General features: G+C 40.3%; 2 protein-coding genes across 2 annotated transcripts in view; one reads left to right on the top strand and one right to left on the bottom strand.

Moving 5' to 3' along the window:
- UBASH3A (ubiquitin associated and SH3 domain containing A) overlaps positions 1 to 2,097 on the bottom strand; it is a 31,062-nt gene extending 28,965 nt beyond the window's left edge. Inside the window, exon 1 of the mRNA XM_089508095.1 lies at positions 1,985 to 2,097. Coding sequence (XP_089364221.1) covers positions 1,985 to 2,097 — 113 coding nt within the window. The remainder of the gene's footprint in view (positions 1 to 1,984) is intronic.
- Positions 2,098 to 6,614: 4,517 nt separating this feature from the next.
- TMPRSS3 (transmembrane serine protease 3) overlaps positions 6,615 to 23,736 on the top strand; it is a 29,284-nt gene continuing 12,162 nt past the window's right edge. The window contains exons 1-9 of the mRNA XM_089508096.1: positions 6,615 to 6,632; positions 9,726 to 9,870; positions 10,000 to 10,107; positions 13,474 to 13,590; positions 14,184 to 14,307; positions 15,921 to 16,046; positions 18,994 to 19,037; positions 20,628 to 20,793; positions 21,750 to 21,919. Of these exons, the coding sequence (XP_089364222.1) occupies positions 6,615 to 6,632; positions 9,726 to 9,870; positions 10,000 to 10,107; positions 13,474 to 13,590; positions 14,184 to 14,307; positions 15,921 to 16,046; positions 18,994 to 19,037; positions 20,628 to 20,793; positions 21,750 to 21,919 (1,018 nt within the window). The remainder of the gene's footprint in view (positions 6,633 to 9,725; positions 9,871 to 9,999; positions 10,108 to 13,473; positions 13,591 to 14,183; positions 14,308 to 15,920; positions 16,047 to 18,993; positions 19,038 to 20,627; positions 20,794 to 21,749; positions 21,920 to 23,736) is intronic.

Raw genomic sequence — 23,736 nt, forward strand, 5'->3', positions numbered from 1 at the left:
TATTATATTTATTTATATCCCCCTTTCCCCCAGTCTGGGATTCAAAGCCACTTAGCAAATGGATACATCTCTCTCTTGCGCTCTCTCTCTCTCTCTCTTTCTCACACACACACACACACACTGTGTGTGTGTGTGTGTGTGTTACAAAAGCTAAAAATATAGTTGAACTCAATAAAATTAAAAGTATTTAAAAGCATAACTATTAAAAAGAACAATAAATCAAAACAGCATAAACGCCCTTCCCCTGTGAGCCGTCAGATCCCAAAGGCCTGCTGAAACAATAAAGCATAGCAAAGTGGGTCAGTCGAATCTCTCTAGGAGGTAGTTCCAAAGCCTGGGAACAACCTCCCAGAGGATCCTCTCTTGATTTCTTACCAGTGAATGTAGAGGGACAGAAAGGTCTCCCCAGAAAATTCCAAGAATGGGGATTCTCATACCCTTATGGAGATCACATGCCCATTGTTGGTGAAGCTGAGCTGTGCTTTCTCCTGCTCTACAGTTTTTTTTTCCTGGTGCCACTTGATTTAAAACCTAAGAAAACCCATAACTTCTGTCACTTGGTGGGAAACCACCTGTAGGCTTCACTTTTACCAGTTGGACACAAAGAAGAAAAAGTGGAATGAACCATTCTTAGAGTCATAGATTAGAACGTGTTATTGTAGGCCATCTAATCAATGCAACAAATCCAAGAGATAGAGCATTCCCAACAGACTATTCATTATTTCCCTAAAGGTCTCCAGCGTGGATGGTCCTCAGGTTCCTAGTTAATGAGTTTCAGGCTTGAATTTACCATTAAGAAGTTACTCCTAATGTTCTATCATAATCCTATTATATTTCATTTTGTCCCCTACAGCTGTAAAAAACAAGTCATAGTCAAATCATCTGTGAGACTATGGGAGGGCCTATCTTTTTCAACCATGCACTATTCTAATCTTGTACTAATTATATCAGTACTCTTTAAATACCCAAAGAGGTTATGACAAATCACAGTAAGTATTAGATGCCCCACAGAATCTATTCCATAATAGAGGTGGGGTACATACCACCCTTTTGCACCGTGCTGGTGCCGATTTTAGGGTTAGGGACTGCACAGCAACTTCATAGTCCCTAACCCTAGCATGGTGTGGCGGTATAACAATGGCGGTGTACCATGTACATGATCACTGCCATTGTAACATAAGTGCCACGTGGCATCCACACGGTGCCGCATTGGCGCACTCACGACATCTGCCCTGCAGCGCTAAAAGAACCCAGTTTTTTCTGGTTCTTTTTTCTCTGGAGAGAAGCTGTGTGGTTTGGCGGCTGCGGCTTCCCTCCGAAGGGAATTAGGCCGCTGGCAGGCCGCCCTTTTCGGGCAGTCTGTCCCGCGCCATATTTGCCAACTATTACTAGGGTTTCATGAAATCTTGGGCATGTGTGACCAAACAATAGCAGAATGTAGTCAAGATGGCAAAAGTTGTTAATGAGGAAAAACACAGAAGCTAAGAGTGGCTGCAGCAGTTTGCTTTTGCCTGACACTCTTTGGAAAAGCAAGATTCTATCCCTTCCTCTCCCCTCTCTCCTGTTGAATTGTTTGACTGCAGACTACATTTGCACTTTGAACTCTGTTTGCAACTGAAAAATGGGTTGATAGATATTATTTGGGACTGTTCCTGCCAAAATAGGGCAGGCAGAGGGCTTACGATTCTTGTCCTTGCCAAGATTTTAACAGTGGCAAATCTGAACCAAGATATTATTGCAGTGTTTTAATTCAGGTTTAACTTTGATCAGCTATGCCATGAATGGGCTATAAAGTGACCCCAAACAATTAACTCCCAGTATGTTTGACTGAAAAAAGCTGCCATACCCATGGGTCTTTCCAAATATAGAACTTGTCAAGACATCACAAGAGATGTAACAAAAGAACAGTTGATTGCCTCACATGGTTTCTTTGGTTATACACTTTTATAGATAAGAGAAGAATTTTATTAGAAGATATACTTACGCTGTATGTACAGAGAATCCATCATTCAAGAGAGGCTCCAGTAACGACTGGGTATTTCTGTTTTTATGCTTGTTCAAGACTTTTGAATATAGTGGCATCTCACTTGCCGCCATCTCTCTCTTTCTCTTCTGGTGAAAGCAACATAGCAAAGATGCAGAGAAAGAGTGTGAAGGCAGAGTCTGCTGTGATAAAAATCAAAACCTCAAAAACCTCCTTCGATCTTTTTTGACACAAGTTGACATCCTGTTTTTACAGCATGTTGTGGTTCTTAGAATTATTACTGTAGGCAGGCTGAAAGGAAAGGAAAAATGCAAACTTTTTGACATACCTTGCTACAGCATGTATGTTAGACTGAGTGTGAATTACAGATGACTGCCCACCCTATGTCAGTGCTATACATTTCTGTGTCTGCCAGCTTATTACATTAGTGTCTCTTGGGCTGTAAACTGATTACCCCAAAGTGGTACCATGTCAGTATGAAAGAAATGTTAGTGTAGTGTAGGTCTGATGAGAACTACATTGTTTATAGATTCCTAATTTATCTTTTATAACTATGCTGTGCTCCTCAGTAACAGAAACAAAGTTGCTGCTCACAGCAGTAACAATAACAATTGCCCATCCACACTGGCAAATTGTGCCTATTGCCCAACCATGGTAAATTGTGCCAATTCTATGGCACCATTTAATGTTACTTCTTGATGCTTCCTGCCACATTTCCATCTGAATGTTTTCCTTAAATTTTAAACAATTTCAATACAAAAGTGAGACATTACAGTTTGTCTGTGAGCATTTTGCTTGGAAAGTGGATTGTGACATTAGATATGGGTGTGTCCATTCCCCTTGCATCCTTTCCCAGATACATTTCTATGCCTGTCATTGCATGCGATGCAGTCATCAGTTAGTACCCTGTTTCTGTATTTCTCTCCAGGCGCCAAAATCCATTTTTCTCTAGCAGTATAATGCAACAGTGGCACTGCATTGAGACACCCCCTCTTTATCCATGGTCATATTTCTCTAGTGTCTCAGTTCACACAAGCAGTGTCTCGTGTGTGTGTGTGTGTGTGTGTGTGCACGTGTGCATGCTGGGGTGTTCTTTCAAGGAAATAAGCATAGCAGCATCATTATAGTTTACCACTTTTGCAAAATAGATTGTAATAGGCATTCAGGCAGAAACACAAGGAGACCACATGTGGCTTGCAAGGTGGAAACTCATCTGGAGGCAAAATGAAGAACTTTGTTGTGAGACTGGACACAATGATATCCATGAAGCAGTTTGTAGAATTTGCACTTTTTTAAAAAATTAAAAGAAAGATCAGTGTGTCTGTGGAAGTGAACAATTTTTTTATAGTCATAGATCCCAGAACACAGCTTGAGCCCCACCAGGTTTTAGGCTACAGATGGGCCTGAAAGAATCTGGCAAAATTGGATTACCAAGCCTCATACACAGCTGAGTCACCTCAGGAATTACCAAGCAGAAGTTTACAAAATGACCATGCACTAAGAGATATTAAGAGAGCTATTGTTGTTGACTCATTTCAGGAGTAATAAAGGCTGCCTGTAATCTAGCCTATGTGCACCTATGGAGAGCACTCTTGAGTAGACCTTATATTTGTAAGAGTCTTCATAGGATGTGTCAGTGATAATGGATGGGAAAAGTTACTCCCCCCCAGCAAAAAAGTACATGTAAGTAGACAAAATTAATAGCAACCCACCTGTCAATGTTGAACCTCCCCTCCCCCCTTAAGAACAGTCCTGGGATCCCTGATATTTGTCAAGATGGAAAATAAAGGATATTCAGAAGCTAGGCTACAAAAACATTGCTTGGGATTTTGAAAACAAAGAAAGGAAGTGTAGCACATGTTTCTTCCATTACCTTGGTGGTTCCCCCTTTTCTTTCCAATTTGGAACAAGTGTTTTACTCCTTGTCAGGAGAATGATTATAGAAAACAGCACTTGGAAGTTCTTATCACACCACAAAAAGACTTCAAATTTTCTTTTCCATCACCATCTCAAAATGAAGCTTTGTATTCAGGTTAGGGGTAGAGCATGAGATGCTAACATCCAATTGCCCTCAATTACAATTCTAAAATGGAGTTGAAATGCATACAGCTGTCTAATTGGTTTCAGCTGTATCAGATATCAGCCTTCACCTCCAAATTAGTCTCTCAAGAGAAAACTTCAAGGTCATTCACTTGTTTGAGACTATGCCAGTACATTCAGGGTACTTTACTGAAGGATGATTCACACTACTCTATAAATGATTTCTTGATGCCACCTATGGGAGAGGTCTTAAGCATAAAATAGGAGGAGAGACAGGACTTGGGGCTGAGACTTCACAGACAGACTGGATAAACTTATGGCCTTCTCCCACATCAAATTAAAATCTGTCTCCACCAGAGAGTGTTCTCTTAAAACAGTGCATAAGTGGTATTTCATGCCTGTTTGAAGTTGAAGGGGATAACTAATTTCATATCTCCAAAATGTTGCAGCGGGTGTGGCCTGATTGCCCAAGACTCAGTGTGACTTGCTTCTGGCATGAGATAATAAAACTAATGTATGAGATTACCTATCAAAAGTAAAAAAAAACACTGTCCAGGTCTTATTTTACTTTTGGTTTTTACTTTTGGTTATTAAAACACAAAGATTTGATAAGGTTGTTGTTGTTGTTTGCTACAGCTAGAGCAGAAAATGCCAAAGGTTGAAAGACAGGAGGCTTTTCTATGGATAGGTTGTGGTGGAGAGTATTGGACTTCTGGTTGATGGAGAAGCTGTTACATAAATGGTTGATGGAGAAGCTGTTACATAATATGAATGTTTCCAAAGGACAAAGCAGAAGAGGTATTTTTATTGAGAATTTTTTCCCATTTATTGAGTATGTCAGCAATAGTCTGCAGTTACTAAAACCACTAGTTCATCACGGCAACCTATGGAAAGATATATTTTAAGAGATAAGAAATTTTAAGTATTATCAACATTTCTCTCTCTCTCTCTTGAAGGTACAGTGGAATGATGACTGTATAATATGCCTTCCAGGTCTGTTTAATACCAAATTTAGAACGTATCAGTGATTAGTTACTCTGTTAATGAATTCTATGTTGTTAACTGTTATCTTTTAAAAATAAATAAATAATAAAAAGTAAACAATTAAATGTACAGTAGTAAATACTCAAAATAAAATAAAACATTTCAAAAACTGCAACAATGTTTAAAAATCCCAAACAATGCAGGAAGAAATATAAAAATCAGCTTTGTTGTTAACCTCCTTTGAGTGAACTTGCACTCATGGTGATCCAGTAAATGAGACACTTCCAAGACCCCCCTCTTCTCAACCATTCTTCTCAGGTCTTGCAGGCTCAGGTTACAGGGAAAGAAGGCTACAACTCTATGCATTTCCCATAGAACTACAACAAAAATCGATTGTCACATAATTTCCATTGATAGGGTCATGAAGAATAGAACTCAAAAGGCAGATGGAGGACATGGGGGATTACAGATTGGGGAAAATGGTTCTTAAAGCCTGTAAATCCAAGAACTTTAGAGTTTTTAGGCCAGCCCCTGAGCTGAGCCAGTAGAAATTACACACACAGACACACACTCATGCACATCTGACTGCGACATGACAAACACTAGAACCTGGAGACATTACTTTTTGGATTATAACTACCAGGATGGTATCTGGACACTTCTGGGAATTGTGCTTAAAGAAAATAACTTCTCCACATTCAGCAAACACCCCTCCCCTGCTGAGTGATCAGTACTGTCAGCTCCACACTTACATATTATCAGTTAGGAAAAGAGGTCAGTTCCCCTCCTTCTAATTTAATCTAGGCTTCTCCCAACTTGGTGTACTCCAGAAATGCTGGAGTATATCCCCATCATGCTACTCAGGGAAGATGGGAATTATAGTCCAATATGTCTGAAGAGCAACGAGTTGGGGAAGCTGACACAATCAGCACCTTGTGAAAGCACTGATAATTTGAATGATAGGTGTCTAAAGTGCAGAAAATAATAATCTACATATTGTGTCCTCAGGCTGCATCCTTCTCAGCCAGAAGTCATCTTCTTTGGGTTTCACTTAACAGGAATCCTCTTGCAGAAAGCTGTTTTGTTGTGAGTTTATGAGAGATGGAATATCTACCCACAGGTATTTCTTTAGTATTTCTGGAAGGACACCTCTTCTCTGTTACTGAGATGTTATTTCAAACAGGAATCATATTTTAAGATGCTCTTTGCTACCCTGTCAACGGGCCTTTAATGATGGAAAACTGCACAACTAAATCACATTTTTGTGATGTGAAAGAAAGAAAAAGACCGCACATACACTTTGCTCAGTTTCCAGAGAGATTGTTTGGATATGTTTGCAAATACTACAACATTCTGTTTTCTGATTATGGTTAATTAAAAGGCTTGCTGCCCTTTTACCTTCCTGGTGATTGGAGCAATGCCATTCTAGGCTACCTGATCTCTCTAGGCGGGTTGAATTACACTGACGCCAGTCACAGTGCCATCCGCTACAATGATTCAACTAGCAATTCCGGGCAGTTCAATGAAAATATTTGCAGAGCAGACTTCAGCATTTCTAGCTGGCTAACTATTATAATGCAAAGAAAAAGCACATTGGATTGTGAGAATGGCTTCATTGGAAGAGGTGAGTAATACCTTGGGTTATAGTGGTGGTGATGATGGTTAAATAATTTTCTTCTGTTCCTCCATCACATGACTGTCTTTGCAAAGCTCCTTTTTTTAAAAGAGCTGATTCTCAAAGGATGAATGCCTAAAGACATGAGGCATACCTAAAGAGATACAGACAATTGCCCCAGGAAAATCATGTTTTTTCTTTGATCATAGTGGCTTAGCAATTTATTAACCTAGGCTGCCCCTATGCTGCAGAATTAATGCAGTTTGACACTGCTTTAACTGCCATGGCTCAATGCTGTGGAATTCTGGATTTGTAGTTTTGCGGGATATAGAACTCTAGTGTCAGAGAGCTCTGGTGCTACAACAAACTACAAATCCCAAGATTCCATAGGATGCACCCATGACAGTTAAAGCAGTGCCAAACTACATTAATTCTTCTGTGTGGCAGCAGGCTTTTTCAGGATAGAAGGCAAAATTCTGACATGAAATTGCTTGTATGAGACATCCTTTCTATTTCTATGTAAAAGTCCCATTGAAGTGAACCATCTTTCCCCAGTGTATTGCTCCTGGTAATTTGTACCCTGTTGGGAGCACTCCTCAAACTATTTCATTTAAAAACCATTTGGCTTTGTGCCATTAATAAGAACACTGGAGTTCTTCAGAACTGTGGTGCTCTTAGGACTTTGGGACTGACATTCTGCTCCCTACTCAGCAGCAGTGTCATTCTCTGAAGATGCCAGCCACAGATGCTGGCGAAACATCAGGAAGAAACTTTTCTGGAACATGGCCACATAGCCTGAAAAACCCACAAAAAACAGTGTCACTAGGGTTGGAGTCACTTGGTGCAGTAACTCAATTTATCACCGCCCTCCACTTGACCACACCATACAGAATACTTAGGCGCATTACAGACACGCTGAAGGAGCGTGCTAGGGTTAGGAAGGGGCGTGTTAGGGTTGAGAAGGGGCATCACTTCCTGACGCCCCTCAACCCTAGTACGGACCGAGTCCGTACAAAATGGCGGCGCCCGTCCACATGGGGGGGCGCCATTTTGACATTGCAGATGCATAGCATCCGGACGCCGTGCGGCGGAAGTGATGCCGCGAGTGTGCGACTAGCGCCTCGCGGCGCCACTTCTGGGGCCCAGAAAGAAGCGCCATTTTGGCACTTCTTTCTGGCTGCACCCGGGAACCGCACGGTTTGGCCACTGTGGTTCCCGGACACAGCAACCAGCGGCGGTGGCAGACCGCCCGTTTTGGGCGGTCTGTAACGCGGCTTAGTAATGTTTTTTTGTGTCTCATAAATTATATTTCCCATATATCACTGAATGTAATGGTAATAGCTGTGACGTAAACAACTAGCAAAAGTAATATTATCCCTTTAAATTACAATATCATATATGCAATCTAAATGTATTTCCATGTACATAGCTTCATTTGCTTACAATTAAAATTTGGTAAGATGTGGTTTTTAATTTTTTTTTCTAAAAAAGAGTAGATGTTTGGAAAGCAGTGGTGTCACCCCCATTAGGATATCACCTGGTGTGGCCCACACCTCCATAGTGATGCTCTTGCTACTCATCAGAATGAGTAGGAGGTCCTCCAACCATAACAGGGTGGGCCTTTTGCTGTTTGAAGCAAGTAAAGGAATACTCATTATCATCTAAAGAAAGAGCTCCTGTTAAGACCATTATGTCCAGAACTTAATCTTTTTCAAGAGCATCTCTGCGGGAGAAGCTTAACAGGGTTTCCTTGATGAGAAGACTGATTCTTGTGGACAAATTAAAGTATGGAGCTTATTGCACCACCTCCGGTACCCGACTTACCTCTTCTGAATGTGGCTCAAATTCGGAAATTAGACTGATTTTAGCGCACTGACTTTTCTCTCAAGACGGCTTCCTATTGCCTCCAGTCTTGAATTTGGGCCTCGTAAGTCACTTCAGTGGCCATTTTTTCCAAATTGGAAGCTTCTGATATTAAAACAAGTGACCTGCATTGGCTGTGGCAAACCTACTGGGCAGCCTAGTGCAATGCCTGTAGAAACAGCTGCCATAGTGTGGGAATAAAGGACTCCAAATCTTTCTGGAAGATCTGGAGCAACAGGTAAGTTTTTTCAAAACATGTTAAGTCCATTTCCTCCCAGTTTTGGTGTGGAATATGCCAGATGTCATCTGGATTCTACACCAGAACTTAAGTTTTGGATGTGTGTTGTCTGAATAGGACAAGATCAGAATTTGTTGGGGGTAACAGGTCTTTTGGCCTGTGCAGACAAGGCCTTATTCGTACACTATTCCTGTATGGTAAATCAATATTACACATGAAAGGGTTGCTGTTGAGAGACTAGGGAAATTATTGCATGCCTCTTTTCACCCGATCTGGGCATGGGCTGGGCACAAGGTTAAATGGATCTTAGTGCATGCCTCCAGGCCCACCTTGGCTGCATCGCGCACACAATCTGGATTCCTGGCATACTTTTTGAAGAACAGGAACGTATCATTCTTTGAAAAGTACTCCAGGAGTCTGGATCAGGTATGCCATATGGCTGAGTTGTGCCTGGAGGCATACAATAAGATCTGTTTAAGACTGTTCCCAGCCTGTGCCTTCTACAAACCAGCCTATCTATGCTCCTAGTTAATTTTCTGTAGTACATCACCAAGAGTTTTAGACTCCCAGAGGAGAAAGCAATGGTAAAATTAATCAGCTCTTTGCTATCCCCTAAACTGGGATGCTGGGATAATGAAAACAAAACAAAACAAAACAAAACAAAACAAAACAAAAAACTTGGTATGGAGGGAACAGAAATAGATGTCTGTATCAGACAATGATTTTCTCTGTGAGCTCCAGATCTGAATATGTTGGTGAAGAAACATATTCAGTTCTCTGTGTGCCTTAAATGCAAAACAGCCACACATTCTTTTTTCTGGCAGTTGAGCCCAGATTTCCTGGATAGGCTTCTGAGTGTTGACAAACACTGTATTGGCCATGTTCTGCATATACTGAGGAGAGGTACTTTGAAAAGACCTTTTAAGAGGATGGAGATGACTCATTTAGTTTGACCTTGCAATGTCTTACAGTGTGCATGCATGTGCTCTCTGCTGGTTCAGGTCCAAGAAACAGATTCCAGTCCTGGAGCCATTGAAATTGTTTCAGTCACAGAAGATGAACTGCCAGATTCTGAGCTCTGTTTTTTCTACAAAAGGTTTTTCTGCATACAGCAAACAAAAGTAGATTCCAGTGAAAATGAGAATGGTAAGAGAATGTATAATTCTTGACTGTGAAGTATGGGATCTGTCTCTACTAGCTTCCTTGTTTGTAGCATAAAGTCTCATATTACATGCACTGCAGAGGTTATTTCTCACTTTTCTCTTTGATTTCCAGAAGACATCACAACACCACAGTGCCATGCTTTAATACCTCTAAGGCTGCTTCCCCTCATCCTTGCTTTATTGCTTACGGTAATCATCGCAGTTGCTATTGGCCTGGGTGGTGAGTGCCAATAACTTATTCATTAGGCCCTCAATTAACCATTCAAGAGTTTGCATTTTTCATGAGACTCCTGCTGAGAATAGGATTAATGTGCTACCAAATAATGAATTTTTGTTGCTTTTTAAAAACTCTCATTGTAAGCTGTGTAAAACAGTACTGGTATTTAATCAGAACTGGTAATTTACTGGCATAACCTGTAGAAAGAACATAACTAAATCACTTCAGTCTGGACTAGCTTTCATGACTACTTCCTGTGTACTCACATGGACATCTTACAACAGATGACAAAATCTTTCAATTTCACTATCTCCCATATTTGGATTTTTCAAACACCCAAGCATTCCTGAATATCCAATTTGAAAATTTTGGAGTGAATACCACTCTGTTTGCACTGCCCACTTTCGACATGTTTATTAATTCCCAGCAAAGGACCATGTTGTCCGTGGCTAAAAAGAGGTGACAGTCCTAATTTGGCACTAACCTGATTGGATTCTAACACAGGCTATTAAGAGATGGGCTTGAATAAGTTACTTTAACAGTTTTTGTTTTTCCTATATTCATTTTTTTAACAAAATCAACATTTTCATACAAACTTTATTCATTCTGGATTTTTTAAAACTTTAAAATGAAATGAAATCCTCAGACATTCTTATTTCCTGCCAGTGACACACTGGGGGGTTGCATGGGATATGGACCACACAAGGTGACACCCAGAAGAGGGATGACATCTGTTTTGGCCCTCCCCCCCCCCCCATGGAGAAGCAGGGGTGCATACACACCCTTGCTGGCTGCTCCATTCCTGGGCTTCCTCTCTAGGGAGAAGGCCTAGAGATGGAGGACCAGGAGAGGTACATGCACACCCTTGCTTGCTGCTCTGTTCTTGGGTTTCCTCCCAGGGGAGAAAGCCTGGGGACGGAGAAGCAGGAGGGGCATTTGCACACACTTGCTGGCTACTGTGACCCAAGACTTCCCCTCCAGGCAGAAAGCCCAGGGATGGAGGAGAGGAGGGGCGCATGCGCACCCTTCCCACATTGGGTGACACCATGATTAATGATACCACTGCTTCTTGCTTCTGTGCAGAATAGGGAAAGTTCTCTTGTGCAATTCTACAGGGCACTCAAAATTCTGGATGTATACCAAGTATGTGTGATTTAGGTACATACTTCTTACACCATTAGGGCTACATAGAAGAACATATAACTAAAGACAATTGAAACCAGAGCACTAACACACTAGAGCAGTATTTTCTTGGTCCTGGGAATCAGAGAGTTTACCCCATGCCAGACCTACATTCCTGCAAAGTAGATCCACCTACACCAGAATCCCTTAGCTGGCATCCCCTAGTTTAGAGAACTCATTGATACAGAAAGCTACTGAAGTAACCTTCTGTTCCTCCAGAAAGTTGCTCTACTGATACCTTACCTGATACCAATATCCCAGATGTTTTCCATCTTTGAAAATGGACTCACATTTGAATTAAGTCTCTGATTTTTGGATTACCTCACAAGTAAGATTTTTCAAACATCTGCAGCACCATAAAAATGAGTATGCACTATGCCTAACATCACTAAGCAGAGGTGTGAGAAATAACCTATCTAATAACTAATTTATTATCTTTTGATAGTCTAAGACAACTGAACAACTACGGACAGAAAATACAAGACAGAGATTTTGTACTGGAAGCCCCTATGCTCCCCACAAGCATTTGGGAAAGAGAGGCACACTGTGGTGTTTTTCGCTAGATTTATGTTCCTATAATAGTCCAAGAGCAGATAAAAATGTAACCGACTAGTGTATTAAGATCATGGTTTAAGCACACTTATTCTAAGTGTGGTATGTGGTTACAGCTCAAGTCACATTAACTGTACCATCTCCTTAATTGACTGTCAGCAGTTTTAGATGTCATGGGTATGGGGCAGTATACTTTCAAACAAGGAGTGTGGGGAAATATTTGTATCATGCCTTAATGAAATACTTATCTCTGCACAAATCCACTCTCCTACTTTTATCACATTAGTTGAGTTGTGGACATGACATTAATAAACATTGTTAGTAGGTACCAATGTAGGTAACAGGTAGCGTAATAGTAGGGGGGAAGAAAAATTATAGAAGGAAAAAAAATCATTAGTATATTATAAAACAGTAAATTTCTTTGGGATGTAGGAGAGGAGAATGAACAAAATCTTTACATTCACATAACCTTTGTAGTATGGAAGGATTTTGATTATGGAACTTATGCATAGGTTTGAAAATGTTTTAAGCAAAATTGCTGTTTGTCATATTTCAAGAAGGTCGTTTAAAAGATTTTGAATGAATGAATTCAGAGACATAGCCATGTTAGATTGGAATACGGGTCATTTAAGACCAACTGTGTGGAAAGATGTTGTAGCATAAGCTTTCATAAACTTGGTCTGAGGAATTAGACCAAGTCTACAAAAGCTTATGCCACAATGTCTTTTGCACCGTTTCAAAGGCGCTACAAGATCCCTTAGCAAACTTGAGTGAATGAGTAAGTGATTGACTGACAAAAGGCCAGCATGTTCTCTGCAGTGCATGACTGATTTTCCTTAAACCAATACCAAGTGATGTGTGTGTTTGAGTCAGATTGGAACCACAGTTTACAGTACTGGTGTTGAAATTCAGTGGCAGTTGCAATTGCTCTATGATTCAGGAAGTTTCTAGAGTGTCCTCCACATCACAAAGCCCCATGAGACCTACAGAGCAGAGTGTCTCACAGGGTTCCATCACAGGTGGAAGAAGACTAGGCTTTGTCACAATTGTAAACCTTTGGTAAGGAAGTGTCATCGATCAGAAAAAAATGATATACACTTGTCCCTCCATATTCACTAGTTTGGGGGACAAGACCCCCGTGAATATGCAAAAACCACAAATAATAAAAACACCATGTTTTTACCTGAGAGGACACCTCTATAGGTCCGCCAGTGCAACTCTGTAGTCAATGTCCAACAGACATTGGTCATAGAACTGCACTGGAGGAGCTACAAATGCCTAGTAGAGTATTCTCTTTAGGAATCTCTAGGTCTTTCAGTGCAACTTTTAGTTAATGTTGACCATAGAATTGCACCGGTGGACCTAGATATTCCTAGAGAGAACATATTAATCAAATCTGTGAATAATCAAATCCACATATATCAAAGGCGCAAATATGGAGGGATGAGTGTGTGTGTGTGTGTGTGTGTGCGCGCACGCAAAAGAATCCAGATTCTTTTGCAAAAGAATTAATTCCTCTCCAGGGAAATGTTGGAAACATACGTTATCCTGCTTTTTCTATTTCATAATCACTTGAACATTTGGGGACATTAAGAATACAAACCCAAGTTCTGCTGGTTTCTTTCATTCTTCCAGCTTACTTCAACTGCAGTGGAAGATTTCGGTGCAGGTCGTCCTTTAAATGTATTGATCAAACAGCAAGGTGTGATGGTGTTTTCAACTGCAGAGATGGAGAGGATGAATACAGATGTGGTAACTTTGGCTTTATTCTGGACAATACATGTTTTGTTAAGTGCCTTCAAGTCAATTATGACTTGACAACTCTGTCCTTGTGTTTTGTTAACAAAATTTATCCAGAGGACGTTTGCCATTGCCTTCCTTTTAATCTAAGAAAATGTGACTTGCCCACAGTCCCCCAGTGGGTTTCCACAGCTGATTAGAGGTTTGAACCCTGTTCTCCTGGAGTCCTAATCCAACACCAAACCATTATACCATGCTGCCTTCCAGAATGCATGCTTCTTCCCTTCTAAGCTGAGTGCTGATATTTAAGTTGAAAAAATGCCCAAATACAACAAATGACGAGGGATATAGTAGTTGAAACAATGTGGTTCTGTCACAGTATCCAGAGTAGGGAACCTCTGGCCTTGGGCTGGTCTTCTGGAGTCCCCCAGACAGGCACAACCTTTTCCCCATGACACAGTGATTTGTATTCCCATTTTTGTGTGCTGTTTTTCCTATTATGGAAGGCTGGAATGCTTTCTTTTGATTCTTAGTGAGTGGCAGTAAGTGCTGAGTAGATGATACTGTTTATTTGCTGACTTTCTCTCTCTCTTTGTGTTTTATAGTCAGATTAAGTGGCAAGAAGGGTGTGTTGCAGGTGTTCAGCTTTGGAACCTGGAGGACTATGTGTTCAGATGACTGGAAGGAAATCTATGGGAGTGTTACATGTAAATACTTAGGTTTCTCAAGGTACTACTTAGAAATACCATGAAATGGCAATGGAAATCTAAAAACTTCAGATGTTTAAAAGAAAGAGTTTTGTGTAATAAATGTTCCTTTCAAGGAAAGTCCCTCTCATTACATTTGACTTCCTGAAATACAGGAACAACTGAGTTTTCACCTCTGTTTGCTTGAAATGCTACATCTTAAATATTTTATGTATCGACAAGAATGAACTGACAGTCAGTAAAATCCCTGCAGATATAATCTTATTACTGAAAGTATGCCAACAGCATGACAAATTTTTGCTGCTATTGTTTTTAAAGCTATAGCACTGGAAACATCTGTTTGCTTTATTTGTTGTTGCTACTGTGTGCTTTCAAGTTGTTTCTGACCTATGGCAGCCCTAGGACAACCTTATCATAGGATTTTCATGGCATGTTTCTTCAGAGGGGGCTTGCCATTGCCTTCCTCTAAGGCTGAGAGAGTGTGATTTACCCAAGGTCACCCAGTGGGTTTATGTGGCTGAGCCAGGACTCAAAATCTGGGCTCCGGAATCATAGTTGAACATTCAAACCACTACACAACACTGGTTTACATTTATATCCAGCCTTTTATACAATGCGTTGAAGGAGTTCTGCTCCTCCCAATTCTCTTTTTCCCAACTTTGTATCATCACTTACCTATGAAGTGAGAATGAGACTGCCCCCAAGTCATCCAGTGAGTTTCTTGACTCTGTGGGCATTAGAACCTGAATCTCTCAAGTGTCAACCCAACACATTTGCTTAGGGGTAAGCAGCTATGGAGAATCTGTGGATCATTCCTAACCCATTTTGAGATCCCCAATACGTGTGTCACCTCTAATTTTCCCCCCAAACTAGAAGTTATAGTCCAGTAACTTCCAATTTTTCAAATCTCCTTTTTGAGGCATTTTGAGGCAACAACCTAAAAAGGCAATGGGGTGAATGGGGCTACAGAAAAACCCCATAGGCTACATTCATCCCATACGACACACCATTCATACTCATCCTGTTAATTTGGTGAGAAGCGGATAGTGGTTGGGAGCTCTGATGTGTATCAGACTCATTCAGAAATTGAAATGGTTTCCCAGCAGTCTCCTAACCATTTCCCCTCAACTGAAGGAATAGCAAATAAATATTCCTAAAGCAGCAGTCTGCCTAACAAAGGAATCTGCATACAAAAGCCATTAACACCTTTGTTGTAGTTATAGTGAGGACTTTTAGAGTATGGCTGAAACTGCACTACAAAAACAATGCAGTTTGATACTGCTTTAACTGCTATGGCTCAATGCAATGGAATCTTGGGATTTGCAGTTTGTTTCAACACTAGAACTCTCCAACAGAGAAGCCTAAATAGCTCACAAAACTACAAATCCCAGAATGCCATAGCTTTGAGCCATAGCAGTGATATCCAATAGCATCATTTCTGCAGTGGCAGATTCAGCCCATGTTTCGCTTTTTGATGTGTCAACACTGGTTCTCCTTAATCATGTTTATAAAATTGTATAAGTGCTCTATAGTATTCCATCTAACACTCACCCACCAGGTAGAATATTAATGTGATGGATAGAATGAAAGTTGAGAATGCAGTGGAATTTGCTTGGTAATTCTTATCATTTGCAGTTTTGTGAATTCAACTGAGTTCCCACTAGCTACAATTGAAGATGAATTTCAGAAATATTTTGTTACAGCAAATCACTGGTTATCAGCGGAGCAGCTGACCTCACCCCAGAATGCTACCTACCTGCGGTATGTGTTTCAGATGTTTCACTACAGAAAAACAGCAACACAAACATACCAGTCAGAAAACCTAAATGGGTTAAGTAATGGAATAAAATGCACTCTCATAGTCCCCAAAAACTGGAGAGAGAGAGAGAGAGAGAGAGAGAGAGAAAGAGAGAGAGAGAGAGAGATACCAGCTTCATTTGATGCTATTGTATAGGACAGTCTGTATCCTGAGTCACTGCCTTTCCATTTCTACATTGGCAAAAGCAATAATGTGCATTAGAAAATTGATTCAGGATACCTTAAAAAAGTCACTGGGGAAAAAATGTATTCAATTCAGTTGCCTCCCCATCACATCCTAAATAAAACATCACTACAATAAGGGCATCACTGATCACCTCCTTAATTTTCTTTACTATTAGGCCTCAGTGGGGTACAAGCAGTGCTGAGTGTTCCCCAAAGTGCTGAGTATTCCCAGTGGCAGACCTTTGAGCAGCTCTTATAGGTGAATAAAGCAGCCTTACTCCTACCTAGGATCATCCAGACAGATGACCTATGTTCTGAAGTCCATCAAGAAGAGCAGGGATGCTAGAAGTTCAGTCTAGGGATGAGTAAGAAGATTGTTTCACTGCTTTATAATAAGAAGTTTTCAAAACCTAGATATTTCTTCCAAATTTGACAGAAGGTCATTTTTGAAAGCAAGAGGAAGGGAAGCAGACAATTCATTCATCCAAGCAGAGGATTTTGAGACCTCACATTTCAAAGGCTGGGTTTGAATTCCTTTGGTGGTAGTGATGAATTTCCTCTTCTTTCTAAGAGATTCCACTCCTTTGACTACTACACACATGGAGATATACTGTTCTCAGCTCCACTCTGGGATCAGTTGAACCTATTTCATTTGTCCAATACACATGGGTTGACATTTTTTTCTGTTTGTTTTTGAAAAGAACTTACTAAAAGTCTGACAGTTCTTCATGTATTTGTCCAAAAGAATTTGAGATTTTTTTAAAAAAAAATCAGGTGTGGGAGAAAGTGAAACTGACAGATTTGATCATCCCCAATAAAGACAGTCTTTCTACTGGAGATGATAGTTAGGCATATTTAGACATTCTCTGAACTGTTTTTGTCTAAGACCTAGTAAAGAATGGAAAAGAAACAGAATGGACGGTAGAACAGAGGAATGAATTGCACTGTGATCTGCAGGCATCCTCAAAATCCTGGGAAGGGATGACTAATATTGAATACACATTATTAACTGAATCTATGGCCCATTCCGCACGGGCGGGAAGTACGTGCGCGACACGTACTAGGGTTAGAAAGGAGCATCCTTTCCGGACGTTCCTAACCCTAGTACGCACTGAACGTGTACAAAATGGCGGTGCCCATTCTACATGGGTGCCACCCATCTTGATGTAGTGGACGCTTAGGGTCCGCACGTCACGCCATGGAAATGATGCCGCGAGTGTGCCACTGGCGCCTTGCGGTGTCATTTCCGCAGTGCAAAAAGCCTCTGGAGGCTGAGGCTTCACGATGGCGGAAACGGAGGCGCTGGCAGACTGCCCTTTTTGGGTGGTCTGTAACGCGCCCTAATCTAGATAAAACAGAAGTGGTTCTGTCCTGTTAAAAGCCAGACCTCTAGATTCAGTCCAGATGCTGTTGTCAGGCTTCTGGGGTGTCTGAGATGCATTTGCATCATTCAAGGTAATACACTGTTCCAGGTAGTATCCATTCCTGGAGTTGCCTGATCTGACCAGTGATCTTCTACATAATATTTTGTTTGGCAGTCAAGGTGGGCATTCTATGTGGGGCTGGTTACTGGGATGAGGTGACTCTCTTGTTACAGCAGCTCCACTGCGTACCTTTATACAGGATGAGGCAAAAGTCCCTTGACAGTTCAATGTATTTATTAATACAAATAATATAAATATGTAATTTGATAACAAAAAAATTAATAGAGTTTATTTGCTAAACTAGTATCAAAATCAATTAAAATAATTTAATGCATAGATATATCGGATAGTCCTGCAAAATGTGGAGCAAAAGGTAAGCTTTTAAAATCCAATTTAGACAGAGAAAGGGTGGATTTGGTGCAGAACTGGCTTTCTCTCATGACTAGACTGCACTGGAATCAGATATTTAGCTCTGTGTCATGTACATAGGTCACAGTGAGAGAGGAGGAATTGGGTTGTGTAGGTATGCCCATTGTCAAGAGACTTTTGCCTCGTATTTCTGGGAACAAATCAAATTGCTCTTTATGGCTTATAAAGTCTACATGTCTCAGGTCAGGTCGAGAGTGTCTAAAGAACAATACTGTCCCACAGAAACCTACTTTGACTTTGAGATCTTCTTTCTGCCACCCTCAAAGACCTGTCTGGTGGGAACAGGAGAGAGATCCATTTTTGTGGCTTTACGAACACTCTGGAACTCTCTTCTTAGGGAGGAGAGACTGCCCTTTTCTTGTTATCTTTCCACTGGCAGGAAAAAAATTAGATAACTAACTGACTAAATGAATAAATAAATCCAGCAATTGAATGTTTTAAAAGAAAGGGCTTTTTAAAATGTGTTGTACTACTTTTATTTCTTTTCCCATTTTAACTGATATATTTTAAATTGTTTTTAATTTTATGGACAGTTTAATTTAATCTGAACAATAATATTTTGTATGTTTTTATCTCCTTTTTTGTTTTGTTTTTTAATTTCTAGTTATTTTAACTTTGAAAGCTGCTTTGAGGCTTAGTTCTCAAGAGGGGATACTAAAGAAATTAATAAACAAATATGCACATATGTTCAAAATTAGCTCCTCTGTTGATACAAATGAAGGTTATGCTAGCAAAGCTTTTAAGATTGGAGTAATAATGTCTTGTTCAAACATACCTACTAAAACCAGTTTAGCTTCCAGATACCTGATGAATGAGACGAAAATGTAGAAGAAATATACTTTAAAATGTATTGCTTTTTTCTTTTATTTTAGAGAAGAGTGCGCCTCAGGCAATGTGGTTGTTGTAAAATGTTTGGGTAAGTGTTTTAGGAATCAGAATCTAACTCCAGTTTTATCATCTGGGTTAAATCTTTGTTGTTCACATGCATTTCGAATGCATCTGATTAAGTTGGGGCAGGGCTGCCAAAAATACCACTTAACCCGGGGTAATTGGTCTCAGGTATTTTTCTAAGTTTTTCTAAAAGATTCACATCATGGGCTGTGTGAATAACTGATGCAAATAGACCCGGGATAAATTGTGATAAAACTCTGCATGCCTTTAACGTGCTTTGAATACATCCACATCATTGACTTTATCTTTATTTGAGCGCTGGTATGTGTGAGCAACCGGACTTGCAGAGATGCACATAGGTGCAGTTCCATAGTGTGAAAAACAAAACCGGAGTGCTAAAAAAAATCCCTACATCTGAATAACCCCTGAGATTTTTTAGGGGGGGGGGGCAGCAGCAGCAGTTGTTGTTGTATGCATGCCTTCAAGTCATTTCCATCCTATGGCAAGAAACTGGTTAGAGTTTTATTTCCATTTGTCTCTGAACAGAATCTACCAAAATTCACAAAATTCTTCATAAATGTACGAGAAAGAATTTAAGAGTTAAAAAAATATCAGAAGTTTGTCGCGGCAGAGAGACGCAGAGACGGGAATGGGGGTGCAAAGCTTCTTAGCTGGCCAGGTCTTGGCCAGCTCCTTTTATTCACATCAGGGTTACATTAGGTTTACATTATCCCATAGTACATCAGAAGGCAATTTGCGGAATCAGGGACCAATGTGTACTCAGGAAAATCCTAATTAGCAAAGGGAACAGGATGTGTACACTGTCTCAGCCGAATCAACATGGGCTTATCCAATTATGGATAAAGCATTGTCAACCAGAAGGTGAGTCATGACCTCGTGGTTTGCCAGCGAGGCTATCACATTCTATTCTCGGTAGACATTGCTATCCTGGGAGGGGGTGCACCCCCTGGGCTTTCCAGGGGATGCCACAGAAGTTGGGAAACTCTAGAATGACAGATTTGTGTATTCAAGTCCAGAGCTCTGAGTCTTACCTAGATTTGAATTACTATCTATTCAACTACATTAGTGTAGAACTAGGGTGTCTACTTCCCCCCCGACACACTCTTCATCTTTAATATACCTACCATCTGGCAGGTAGGTGCAACATCGTACTTGCATCCTGTTTCTATTGAATTTGGCCAGATCAGATGGGTGAAGAATTCATTTTAGTTTGGTTTTGAAATAATTTAGGAAAAATAAAAAATATCTTCAAATCTGGGAATGTAAAAATCTTGAGATTAAAATAAATCTGAGTGTGGGATAAAGCAAAACCAACCAATTTGTTAATTGCTTATTGCAGTTCTCACAAAGACATTCTTTCTGTGAAAAGTTAGGAATGAGAAGACTGGAACTAGCAGATGGGTTAACTTGTGGGGAAGCATACAGGTTATCCACAGGTTATCCAGGTGTTTTCTATGAGTTTAGTCAACCCATTGACATAGTTATGTCTTTATGACTTAGATATTACATTTAAAGACACATATTTCTCTCATAGATAAGATTTCATTTATAACGACAGCCCTATTTCAGTCATTTTATGTTCCTGTTCCAACAGCATGCGGCACTAGATCTGGCTATTCACCACGCATAGTTGGTGGAAATGCATCATTGCCCCAGCAGTGGCCATGGCAAGCCAGCCTTCAATTTCAAGGATATCATTTGTGCGGGGGATCTGTCATCACCCCCTGGTGGATAGTCACAGCAGCTCACTGTGTCTATGAGTACGTATCCAATCTCATTTGCAATGTTTTTCAAATCTGGTTACATCAGCTCGAATGGCTTTGGCTCAGAGTGCACCCAGTTCGTTTAGGATATTGTTGCTATAATAGAATATAGTCCAAGCCTACAAAGACTACAATAATTATAGTGGGCAAAAATTAAGGGGCTCAAGCATGGCTTCCGAAGCTTCTACCCTCAAATTCTTCTACCAGCAAAGCCCCTCATCACTCTATAGTGCCTGTGGGAAGCAATTTTTCTTTTAACCCCATCTCTTTTAGACCAAGGTGTGGCCTAAATCAAAACCAGAAATGAATGATAATGTGGTACTGGCAGCAAAGAGATAAAAGGGAAGGAAGATAAAGGAGAACTTTATTAAGCCATCTCTGCCTTTTCCTTTTCTTTTATCCTATTTCTGTTCCCTATATCATAGGTCCTAAAGACATCCCTAAATGTTCATCACATCCTCAAGGACACCCTTGACTGAGTCCTTAAGTCTCTATGGTCATGTGACAAAGGCTGCTGCCACACTGCCAAATCAATGCAGTTTGAAACCACTTTAACTGTAACTATCATGGCTCCATCCTATGGAATCCTGGGATTTGTAGTTTGTTGTGGCACCAGAGCTCATTCACAGAGAAGGTGAAATAGCTCACAAAACTACAAATTGCAGAATTCCATAGCACTAAGCCATGGCAGTTAAAGTGGTGTCAAACTGCATTAATTCTGCAGTGTAGATGCAGCCATAGGCACTGTTAAGTTAAATCCGTTGCCTCTGGAACACACAGTTGCCAATTTTTGAATGAATGTAGATTGTTAAAAATTAACTGAAATGAATTTGAACTAATTTTTTAAAAGAAGTTGATCATTGTGGGGACTTAATTTATTTAATTAAAAGTCTGACAGATAATTTAAAATGTTGAACAACTACTAACTTTTCTTTATAATATCTTTGTTTCAGTTTGTCGTTTCCTAGAGCTTGGAGTGTACATGTGGGTTTTGTAATACTGGAAGAAAAACCCATTAATCCATACTTAGTGGATAAAATAATATACCATAAAAATTATAGGCCTAAAACAATGAAGAATGATATAGCACTGATTAAGCTGGCCAATCCACTTGCACTAAATGGTAATTTTGAATCTCCCATCATTTCTTTCTTATTTCTTTTTGTTCTATATTTTAACTTGGAATAAATGTTGCTGTTGTTAATAATTAAAGATCTAAAATCTATGATGTATCTCAACCAAAACCATCCCTGCAGTGAACTACAGAAAAGGCTCATGAACTGTCAATGTGAACAAGCCCACACAGCAACTCTCTTTCTCTAGGTCTGTCATGTTTGTAGGACTCCAAAATGTGCATATTTGGGGTTTTCTTTGCCGGGGGGGGGGGGGTCAGGAAAGGGGCTCATCTTGCCAGCAGAATCATTGGTCTGTCATCTAAGGCTCTAGATGCTGATCCTGAAGTCAACCTGCCATCTATATGAATGGAAATAGGGGCAATTGGGGGTTAAAGATTCTGATATGGACAGTGAAGACTTATTTTCTAAATGAAAGATGGCCCAGTTGGTTGCTCATGAACCATATTTAGTTTTCAAAACAGTTTTTATGTCCCTCATGAGACATGGACTTAAATGCTGACTTATAATTTTATATAAAAGGAAAAGGAAAGGAGACCCTCGTTGTCTGCTTACTTCTTCCCTGGGATAGCTTAAGGTTTCTTTTCTCTCTGGCGTTCCACCATTCATAGTTCCCCTAAAATCATCCTTTTAATATCACTGCTAATTTTGTTCTTTTTTGGTCAGTGCTGCTTGACCAACCTCTCTTGACCAACTTGAGCAATCTGTTACAATTATATAAACACAGTCCATCCTGACTTTGTTAAGTTTTCTTCAAAAAGCCCTCTGCTAGCAATCTTGCACACTTAGTTCCCTCTGCCTTTGTCCTCACACATAGTTCTCATGTCAACTTAGGGGCCATTCAGACTACCTTTTACCCCGGTTCAGAAAATGGATTAAAAGCGGGAAGTTCATATTGGCACCGGTTCTTTTACACTCAAATTTGAGCTTTGCACACCCATTCAGGGGCAAATCCGCCTTGGCACGGGTCTTTTGAAAGCGGAGTTTTTCCTCTATCTTTTGAGAAAAAAACAGGTGCCAGAAAATGTGAACTTGGCCCTGGTCATGTTTGAGTCAAGTTCAGGGAAGGGAGTTAGGTCAGAGGGAGGGCAGAGGGAGGAACATGCCTCCCTCTTGCAGGCAGCTTTCTCTCTTCCTCTTTTTTTGTATTTTTATTCTTGACAGATTATGCACATGCTTTTTCTACAGGCTGATACATATTGAGAGAATGTGTGTGCTTGTGTTACATTTTACTTTCGTTTGCTTGCTGCCGGCACAGCACTTCACTTTGCAAGTGGCTTTTTAAAAATTATTTTTGTGTGTGTAATATGCGAATGTTACAATGCGAATGTTACAAATTACCTTTCAATTTGGCAAATTGATACAATGTGTGAATGCTTTGCCTACATATGTCTATGTAATGGCATGGGGTGACAATCAGAGGGAAAGCAAAAGATGCAGAGATGGCATTCAGAGGTGAAGTATTATTATTATTACAGTGGTGCCTCGGGTTACGAAATTAATTCGTTCCGCCATTCCTTTCGTAACTCTAAAATTTCGTAACCCGAAAAGGCTTTCCGTTAGCACTGGAAAGCCTATAGCTGCACTTTGCATTTGAATTTCGCGCCGAAATGAATTTCGTAACCCGAAAAATATTTCGTAACCCGGAACAGTTTTTTCCAATCCAACTTTTTCGTATCCCGGAAATTTCGTAACGCGATCATTTCGTATCCCGAGGCACCACTGTATTGTGACAGAATGTGTGAATGCTTTTTCTACAGGTTGATACATATATGTCTGCTTGTGCTACATTTCCCTTTTGTTTGCT

This window comes from Sceloporus occidentalis, unplaced genomic scaffold (genome assembly GCF_023333645.1).
Source record: "Sceloporus occidentalis isolate IW3139 unplaced genomic scaffold, rSceOcc1.0.p SCAF_2, whole genome shotgun sequence".
Lineage (NCBI taxonomy): Eukaryota > Metazoa > Chordata > Lepidosauria > Squamata > Phrynosomatidae > Sceloporus > Sceloporus occidentalis.